Source organism: Pollachius pollachius (genome assembly GCF_949987615.1).
Source record: "Pollachius pollachius genome assembly, chromosome: 6".
NCBI classification, from domain to species: domain Eukaryota; kingdom Metazoa; phylum Chordata; class Actinopteri; order Gadiformes; family Gadidae; genus Pollachius; species Pollachius pollachius.
In genome coordinates, this window is record NC_136939.1 from 27,727,499 (window position 1) to 27,737,797 (window position 10,299).

At 45.8% G+C, this 10,299-nt stretch overlaps 1 protein-coding gene across 1 annotated transcript in view; it reads right to left on the reverse strand.

The window, feature by feature from the left end:
- The window catches only part of LOC307076976 (semaphorin-5B-like), a gene marked incomplete at both ends in the record, with an annotated part of 34,235 nt that extends 24,540 nt beyond the window's left edge, over window positions 1-9,695 (reverse strand). The window contains 1 exon segment of the mRNA XM_079738208.1: window positions 9,607-9,695. Coding sequence (XP_079594334.1) covers window positions 9,607-9,695 — 89 coding nt within the window.
- Window positions 9,696-10,299: the final 604 nt, after the last annotated feature.

Here is a 10,299-nt window from a genome sequence, read left to right on the forward strand (position 1 = left end):
AAACAATACCATTTTTAAGTGCAAGGACGTAAGAAATGCATACATTAAAGGACTAATTATGGTCCCACGTTCATGCAACGCAAGGGGGTTATGGACCCCTTACGTCCTTGCGGATCCTCTTTGCGTCTACTGCAAGGGCCTGAAGTGCGTCTCCCAAAAATTGTAACCTTCCGTCGAGGCGACGCAACAGCAAGAGCCAAGTGTGTACATTAAGATTACATTACATTAACCATTTAAATTAGTAACAAAATAACCTGGAGCATGGAATACACTGTCCATCTGATAGGTGAGCCCTTGGATAGATACAATAAAGTAAAGCGTCTGTGTGTGAAAAATCGCATAAGCGTTAAGTTGCTTGCATGTACAACGCCGTTGATATGTGACCAAACATAACGGACCGTTACCGTGAATTAAACTACGAAATCCTCTGGGTTTGAAACATCGTTGAAAACCATTTGTATATTTTTCTAAACTAAAGCGAACTAAGAAATATATATAACTTATTTAAATATTGGTGCATTTGTTACGGGTCCCAGGACTGGGTGCCACGGCAACAATAAAGAAATCTGTAATATACAGAAAATGGTGCGAAGCAATGAAGACACGACTGCTCAGTTCATCATCCAAGTTGCGTCTCTATTCAAATTCACAAATAAAATACAAACATACACAACAAGAGTGTCTCTTGTTCAGTCTTCAACTGTTTAAGTGCATCAAATATTAACTACATCTTACATCCTATTCTAGATTCACACACACTTAAATAAAACAAAAGTATTACTCAGAGAAAGCTAAACGTTTTCAATGCAAAGTAAACCAAGTTGTGACTCTGGATGTAACAGTAACATTTTTATCTTTAAACAGTATGCATTAATATAAATATTCTTTCAAACTTGTAAATCTGTAACCATGAACCTTTAACATTTACTAATATTCCCATTTAAACTGTAGTGTACAGGAGACCACAAATAAAACTAACACTGTGCAAAGTGCTAACAAAAACCCTTAAATTGCGCGGCATGCCCGCAAGGCAATACGCAGGGAGAGAAATGAACCCATAATCGGCGGGACCTGCCGTTTCGCGCCTTCTGGTATTTACCCCTGTCGTTGTACTGAACGGCGGTATTTTAAAGTGTCTTAAGTTTGCTAGAAACACAACAAAACATGACCCGAACTTCTTCAACAGTTATACATATAAAGCAAGGCTTTAGAAGGTTGACGTTTTATAGTTTAACTAACTACTGACCTGTAATATACAGAAAATGGTGCGAAGCAATGAAGACACAACTGCTCAGTTCGTCATCCAAGTTGCGTCTGAGGACGCGGGCGGAAGTGCTCCCATCTGACGACAACCCGGAACGCAACTACTTACGTGTCAACAGTTCCACCTGGGTGCTACTTACATTTTAAGTTACTCTCAACACAAATTATGAGGAATAAATGAATGTACTGGTCTCATACATTTATAAAAATCGTTTGAAGCCCTCAAATTCAGAGAAAATTGCCTTTTGCTAATATAAATAAAATAATCTGTTTTGAGAGTACCACATACTCCCCCACAAACAAAAGTGGCTCCCGACACTTGCTTCTAATAGCTCAACTTAAAATGTTCACCCTTGTTTTCTCTCTTTTTGTTATTAAAGCTTAATAAACTCAACAGTGTACAAAAAAAACCAAGCACAAAAATAGTGGTGTAAGTAATGTTGTAAGTGTGCAATGTTTACTCATCAATAGCAGTGTATAGGGTAATAAACTGGCATGTATGGAGGAAGGGTAATGGGTAGGGGTTGGAATGGATGGAAGTATGGCTGTGGGTACTGATGAGTGTAAACTGTGGGCTGTGTCTCTATTGCACTCACAATGTGACGTGGCTGGTATGTTGGTTGACCAAGGGCTGTTTAGGTGAGCATCTGGCTAGGGTGTCTTTCTCTGGTAGACCTCCTTAGTGCAGGCCGAGCGTCAAGTTGAATGTCTTGAATATCTCTGTCTGGACCGTGAACCGGAGCCAGCTCCTGTTCCTGGTTCGGCTGGGGTTCCTCAGCACAAGGCACACTTTCATTTTGTCTTTCATGTTCTTCCTCACTGTTACTTTCTCTTTCAGGTGCAGGCTCAACATGAACTGTTTTCTCCAGGTAAGTTTCAATCTGCTCGGTATTGTGTTGTGTCTCACAGGTAACAGTTTGATGAGGTAATGGATTTGCGATCGGATAGCACTTACCTTGCTATCCGTGGCCAATATCTTGGTTGATCGTCTTCGTCGTCTGATTCACTTGAGTCACCATTCTGGGTCTGTTCGATTTTTCTTGTGGGTTTGGTTGACTTTCCATTTCCCCTTTGTGACTTGACAGGTGCATTTGTGACTGGTGGCTCTACAGGTAAGTCATTCACTTGGAGCAACAAGTTTCGGTGGAGAGTGCGTGTGGGACGGTTTCCTGTCTCAGGGCTCACCTTATAAACTGGGTTTTCACCGAGCTGCTCTCGTACAATATAGATTCTCTTTTCCCAGTAGGGTGTCAGTTTGCATGGACCTCCTCTTATAGAAACGTTGTGAACGAGAACCCTGTCCCCTGGCTGTAGAGTGACGCCTCTGTTTTTCCTGTCATAATACTGTTTGCCTTTTGCACTTGATTGTTGGCTATTGGTGCTGGCTATTTTGTATGCTTCGATCATTTTCTCTGCCCACTTTTCCGCATAGCTACTCGCTGTGTTTTCTTCCTCTGTTACCAAACCGAACAGAAGGTCAACAGGAAGACGTGGATGATGACCATATAACAGGTAGTATGGGAAATAGCCTGTTGCCTCATGCTTGGTACAATTGTATGCATGGATGATGTGAGGCAGGTGGTCCTTCCAGCTTTCTCTCTCTTTTTCGCCCAAAGTTCGGAGCATTTGTAACAGAGTCCGATTGAACCTCTCTGAGGGATTACCTTGGGGATGGTAAGGGGATGTTCTTGAATGGTTCACGCCTGCGAACTACCTGAGGGCTCTGAACAGTTCATTTTTGAACTCCCGGCCCTGATCATGGTGCAGTTCGGCAGGGTACCCGAACCGAGGGACAAAGTCATTAAAAATCCTGTCAGCAGCTGTTTTGCCGGCCTTGTTTTTGGTAGGATATGCCTGGGCAAACCGGGTAAAGTGGTCGACCACCACCAGGATATACTCGTATCCACCACGGCTGGTTTCAAGGTGGAGAAAGTCAATACAGACTAGTTCGAGAGGTGAGCTGGATGTTATACTGCCCATCGGCGCCCGGTCATGTGCAGCTGGCTTCTTTTGTTTAATACAACGACACTTCCTGGTGATGTACTCCTCAATATCATTTTTCATATATGGCCAATAAAATCTCTCTCTTGCGAGGCTCAAAACTCGCTCTACACCAACATGTCCCATATTGTCGTGCAGGTAGGTTAGGGCTGTCTGTTTATAAGTGGCTGGCAAGACTAGCTGTTTACGACCAAGAGTTTTCCTATACAGGATGTCATTTTCCACATGCAGTCTGCTCCACTCTCTTGAGAGTTTTCTTGTGGATTTGTCCATTGCTCTGCGTCCCACTGCCGTCAGTTCAGTGTTTTTCTCCTCTAATTCCAAGATTTTCCCAATGACTGGATCTTTTCGCTGTTCACTTGCCAGTTCATGGTGGTCAATTGTTGGGAAAGGTTCTGTGTAAATTTGCTGTTGAGATGAGATGTGAAGGGCCGCCACCCATGCTACTTCTCCATGCTGGGCTGTCCTGCTGCCTTCCCAGGTGGCGCACACTGCCTCCTCTGACAATCTCTCAGAACACTGACTCATGTAGGCATTGATGTCAAATGGACAGCGAGATAGGATGTCTGCAACAACATTCAATTTCCCTGGTTTGTACTTTATTTCAAAGTCAAAGTCTGCAAGCTGCCCTACCCAGCGATGGCCCACTGCATTAAGCTTAGCTGTGCTCATCATGTAGGTCAAGGGATTATTATCGGTGTAGACAGTGAAATGGGGAGAACAAAACAGGTAATCCCTGAACTTCTCACATACTGCCCACTTCAAAGCCAAAAACTCGAGCTTGCCACTGTGAAGATGGTAACTTTGCTCCGCTGGTGTTAGTGTGCGGGACCCATAGCCGATCACTCTCATTATTCCGTCCTGATTTTGGTAGAGGACCGCCCCAAGTCCCTGTTGAGAGGCATCAGTGTGGAGTATGAAGGGCTGATTGAAATCTGGGTAACCCAGTACTGGTGGGTTTGTAAGGGTGTTTATCAGGCGTTCAAGGATCTGCTGGTGCTCACTGTTCCACTTCACTGGGGTGCGTGAATGTAGTTGAGGGCCCTGTGTTTTTCCCCTTGCAGGCTTGTGTTGTGGTGGACTGTTTTTTAACTGGAGCAGCTCGTATAGGGGCCTGACTATCCGTGAGAAGTCTTGTACGTATGATGGATAATAGCTCAGAAAACCTAACAGTCTCCTTACATCCCCCACTGTTTTCTGAGTTTTCTCCTTCAAGACCTGCACTGCTTCCACATCTTTCGGATCCACCCTCACCCCATCTGCAGACACCAGCCGACCCACATACCTGACCTCTTTGCGAAACAGTTCACATTTTTCAGGACTTAACTTTACTCCATGGCGCTGCAGGGCTCGAAGTACATTGCGCAGTACCTCAACATGCTGTTCGAAGGACTTTGAGAAACAGAGGACGTCGTCTAGATAAGGGTTGCAACACTCATCCTTCAGCGTGTCAAGCATCTCCTCCATGCTTCTTTGAAAAGCTGCTGGGACATTTGACAAACCGAAGGGTATTCTGACCCATTCGTATAAACCCCAAGGGGTTGTGAAGGCGGTCATGTGCCTGGACCCCTCTGCAATGAAGCCTTGGTGGTAGGCTTTGCCCTGGTCTAGGATGGAAAACCAGCCACAGCCACCAAGTGAGTCGATTAAGTCCTGTATCTGGGGAAGAGGATGTTTGTCGGGCACTGTCTTTTTGTTGAGCAGTCGATAGTCGATACAAAGGCGCAGTGATCCATCCTTTTTCCTGACACAAACAATAGGTGCGGCATAGGGTGAGTGTGATTTCACGATCCATCCTTTCACAATCAAATCTTGGATGTACTCTTTTACTTCCTTGTACAGTGGTTTTGGGATGGAAGCATAAGACCTCTGAACAGGGATGTCGTCTTTAAGCCTGATTGACATCTGAAGAGAGGGGATACACCCTATGTCTTCGCCGTCGTGGGCGAATGCTGCAGACTCCTCACACAACATTTCCTCAACCATTCGCTGCTGTTCAAGGTCAAGATGACTTAGGTCAACAGGTGGTCGCCTGGGCTCAGTCGGGGGGGTTTCAGGGGTGGTGACGTTGTGGACTTCAGCCCTAACTGTTGTACCCTGTGGTTTCTCAACCTGTTGTGTCTCTGTCTTATCCGTTTCAATGACTTTGGCTACGTGCTGGATGGATCCCAGCTGAGTTCTCTTTGGGAGAATGACTTCATGCTTAGTGTGGTCAGAAACAGGCACGTTAACGAGAGGCCACCTGCTGTTATTAATTTCCAGCATACCCTCCCCGACACTTAATTGTTCCAAGGGAGTGCTCCCTTCTGGGGGTTCATAAAGGACAACAGGGTTGGACGTGTCAAAGGTAGGTGGTACTCTGCACCGCACATGCAATGTTTTTCCAGCTGGGATGCTCACATCCTCTTTACACACTCTGATCGTGGCCATGCTGTAGTTGGGTGTCTTTTGGCCCTGTACGAAGTTAACCATAGCTGCTGTCTGTTCCTCTTCAACACCCAATGCTTTTTGGAGGAGACCAATAACCATTTCATGTGCATCAGCGGGAGATTCTTGCCCACTCATCATCACTTGGAGAACATTAGCACCCAATATAGGCTGAGGGAGTGGAAGCTGGGTGACTAGAAAAGGTGTCTGTATTGAAAGGTTTGGATTGTCGAGGTTGACTGTTAGCTCCACCCATCAATCATACGGGATAGGTTGTCCATTTTCTGCATACAGAGCGAGGCTTTCCTCTGTGTCAAGAAGCTCGTGCAATGGTCGTACTGGGTGATTGGGGATAAATGTCTCTCTCCAGGGCCGGTCAATCATGCTCACTTGCGAGCCGGAGTCAAAAAGCACTGTTACTGCATAACCGTTGATGAAACATTTGAGCATGCTCTTTCTACCAACCAGCGGTGCTGTGAGAATGGCATCTTCAGGGGTTACTGGTGTCTCTCGAGAGTAGCGATCACAAGCTCTTTTACAACTTTTATCCTTTTTTGGGTGTTGCTGCTTCAGTGTGGAAGTTACTGAGTGGGACTGGAACTGTGGAATGGCCTCTGGTTTTCCCTCATCAAAGACCAGTTCCCGTTTCCCTGCTGCCTGGTTCTCTTTAAATAGCCCACAGCCCGGTGTCCTGATTCACCACACACAAAACAATGATTACAATCCTCCGCACCGTGGTGTGAACACTTTGTGCAGACAGGCATTTTACCCTTTCTTGTGTGGGAGAGCTGGCCTGAGAAAGACGCAGGAGGGGCGTGTGGCTGTGCATGAGGTTGGCCTAGTGCTTGGACAGGTAGAATCTTTGAGTGAGTTGCGTATACCACTGGTTTTTGGTGGTCTATTAAAACTGCAACCATGTTGGTTAAAGTCTCCACTTGAGCGCTGAGCTGCTGTATTGTCTGCTGTTCTCTAGTGTCTGAAGTCTGATCACCATCAACTTGAACACTGTGTGTGTTGCTCTCTGTCGGGAGACATTACCAAATCTACGTTGATGTTCGTTTTCAGAGTTGATTATCTTCATCACCCTGCTGACGATCTCTTCATCAGACATTTGGTTGTTTGTAATGAGTGGCCTCAGCTGCTGTCGAATGTCTGTGTGTTTGGAACCTAGGCCCTGGTAAATGGAGTGCAGAAAAACTTGCTGGTCTCTGGGTCATAGTGAATGTCTGCGTTTGCCTGTTTTGACTGGAAGAGGATTTTCTTTCAAAACTGCTCGTTTTGCTTTGCACACATTAGATCCCGAAACAGTTCGGTGCCTGCCTTTTCACACAGATGAGACCGAAGAAATCCCTTCAGTTCACAGATTGTAACATCATCTTTATTGGTGAGCATGTTCTTAAAAGCACCAGATTTTACACACTTCAGCACTCCTCAGATGACCTCTGTCTCTGTGAAGCCCTCTCTGTCTCCTTCGTCTATTTGCTTGCTGATACTGTTATATGTGATATCAGAGCTTTGGTCTCCAATCTGTGGGAGGACCTTGCACATCTCCATGGACCTTGAATTCCCTCCGTTGCAGGTAAGACAAGTGCTTTAAGGAGACCACTTCCTCTTTGTCAACATGTAGTGAGTCGTGACGTGGATGTTGGTGTTGTAGTTGCTCACCTAGGCTGGTGGACTTACTGTGTGCTGTGCAAGCCATATCTTTGTAGTATTGAAGCTTTTTTCCGAGGTCTTCGTGCATTGCTTGTAGCTGGTCAACACTTTGAGTGGCAATGTCTCTGTCGAAGTTAGCATGTTGTTGCGTGGTGTGGTCTGTCGTGGTTGTAAGGGCAGTAAAGTGTGAGGTGGTTGGCGTGTCATCATTGATGTGTGAAAATGTAGTGTGGCCCTCTATCATGGTTGGCACAGTGGTGAGTGTTGTGTGTTTCTGTGTTACACCCTTTGTAATTACAGTTGCAACAGGATTATCAATGATACTCTTAACCAGGTCATTTAACATTAACAAATCAGACATTCCCTCATCTTCGGATTCAAGTAAGGTATCAGACTGCATATAGTAAAGGATATAGTTGACACAACTTTCTTCATCACTGGACTCCAAATCTTGGCTGCTGTCCCTGGCGATGTCCTTCGCCAGCTTGTAGACATCGCCGCATGACAGTCGGTACAAGTTCTTTTTGATGCTCCAAACGAGTTCTTTGCGTACTGTAGACATGACTTCTGTGGACCTGACAATGATAGTGCAGTCCCCCTTGGAAGAATGAAGACCCTTCTCTGGCTCCGATCTCCCCTTGTGGACACCCACCAGCTGTTGTCTCGGCAGTAGTCACGTCACCTCGCCTTGGCCTCGTGGTTCTTCTTATCACTGGATCTGCTACCCTGGACAGTATTATTGGAGGCAGATCCGGGACGAGCCCCCACAATTTGTTACGGGTCCCAGGACTGGGTGCCACGGCAACAATAAAGAAATCTGTAATATACAGAAAATGGTGCGAAGCAATGAAGACACGACTGCTCAGTTCATCATCCAAGTTTCGTCTCTATTCAAATTCAAAAATAAAATACAAACATTTCTCTGAGTGTCTCTTGTTCAGTCTTCAACTGTTTAAGTGCATCAAATATTAACTACATCTTACATCCTATTCTAGAATCACACACTTAAATAAAACAAAAGTATTACTCAGAGAAAGCTAAACGTTTTCAATACAAAGTAAACCAAGTTGTGACTCTGGATGTAACAGTAACATTTTTATCTTTAAACAGTATGCATTCATATAAATATTCTTTCAAACTTGTAAATCTGTAACCATGAACCTTTAACATTTACTCATATTCCCATTTAAACTGTAGTGTACAGGAGACCACAAATACAACTAACACTGTGCAAAGTGCTAACAAAAACCATTAAATTGCGCGGCATGCCCGCAAGGCAATACGCAGGGAGAGAAATGAACCCATAATCGGCGGGACCTGCCGTTTCGCGCCTTCCGGTATTTACCCCTGTCATTGTACTGAACGGCAGTATTTTGAAGTGTCTTAAGTTTGCTAGAAACACAACAAAACATGAACCGAACTTCTTCAACAGTTATACAAATAAAGCAAGGCTTTAGAAGGTTGACGTTTTATAGTTTAAACCAACTACTGACCTGTACTATACAGGAAATGGTGCGAAGCAATGAAGACACAACTGCTCAGTTCGTCATCCAAGTTGCATCTGAGGACGCGGGCGGAAGTGCTCCCATCTGACGACAACCCGGAACGCAACTACTTACGTGTCAACAGTTCCACCTGGGTGCTACTTACATTTTAAGTTACTCTCAACCCAAATTATGAGGAATAAATGAATGTACTGGTCTCATACATTTATAAAAATCGTTTGAAGCCCTCAAATTCAGAGAAAATTGCCTTTTGCTAATATAAATAAAATAATCCGCTTTGAGAGTACCACACCTTTGATATATGCATATTTGAATGCGAAATGTTACATATTCACCTTTAATTGCTCGACGGTGTCTCCATCCATTCCGTCTAATCGACGGTTCGACCCCTTAAAGGGCATTCCGGTGGCAGTGCGCAACACGTGGGGCACAAAGTGGGGATCAGAAAGCCGCCAAAGCCAACAACAAGCAAAGAAGAAACCGCGGAAGCATCGTTCCCTGACGTCTGGAGTCTGGAAGGGGTCACCCTAGGGTGCGTGACCGACACGCGCGCAGACGAGTGAATGTTTGTGTGTGTGTGTGTGTGTGTGTGTGTGTGTGTGTGGGGGGGGGGGGGGGGGGGGGGGGGGGGGGCTGGCGGGAACTCCTGATCACTGCTCGTGTTCCAATCCACATTCCATCAACCGCTCTCGTTCCACAACGAATCCCGTCAAATCAAATGCCGTGGTCGCAGTCCACGTCCCGGCAGATGTACCACAGGATGACGTAGAGGATGAGGAGGATGGCGAAGATGAAGAGCGCCACTAAGATCGCCTTGCACAGCGGCGATATGAGCGCGTGCATCTCTGCAGCAGCGCGCGAGGGGAGGGCAGTGGGGTGTCTCCCCCCCACCCTCTCTCTCTCTCTCTCTCTCTCTCTCTCTCTCTCTCTCTCTCTCTCTCTCTCTCTCTCTCTCTCTCTCTCTCTCTCTCTCTCCTCAACGGTGATGCTGCAACTGTGAATGGACGACACACGCGTACGCACGCATTCACACACATGCAGACACGCACAAACAAACGCACTGAACTGATCAACGGATACCTCCCTGACGCGTACACGCACGTGTGCGTGCCAACTTCAGTGGGCATAGGTAGAGTGTTTTGCATTGTGTTGGTTGAATGTGTGTATGAATGGGTGAATGTGTGGATTGATGAATGTTAGCCAATGTGGGATTGACTGGCGCATTGTGTGTGTTTCACGCAAACACACACAACAAGAAACGCATCAACAGGTTATGACGCGAATTAAACGCGGGAGGGGGTGATCTCTTCTCATTCAACACCACATGCACGCACACACACGCACGCACGCACGCACAAACACACGCACACACACACACACACACACACACACACACACACACACACACACACACAAACACACACAAACACAAAATAACTGCTGGCTG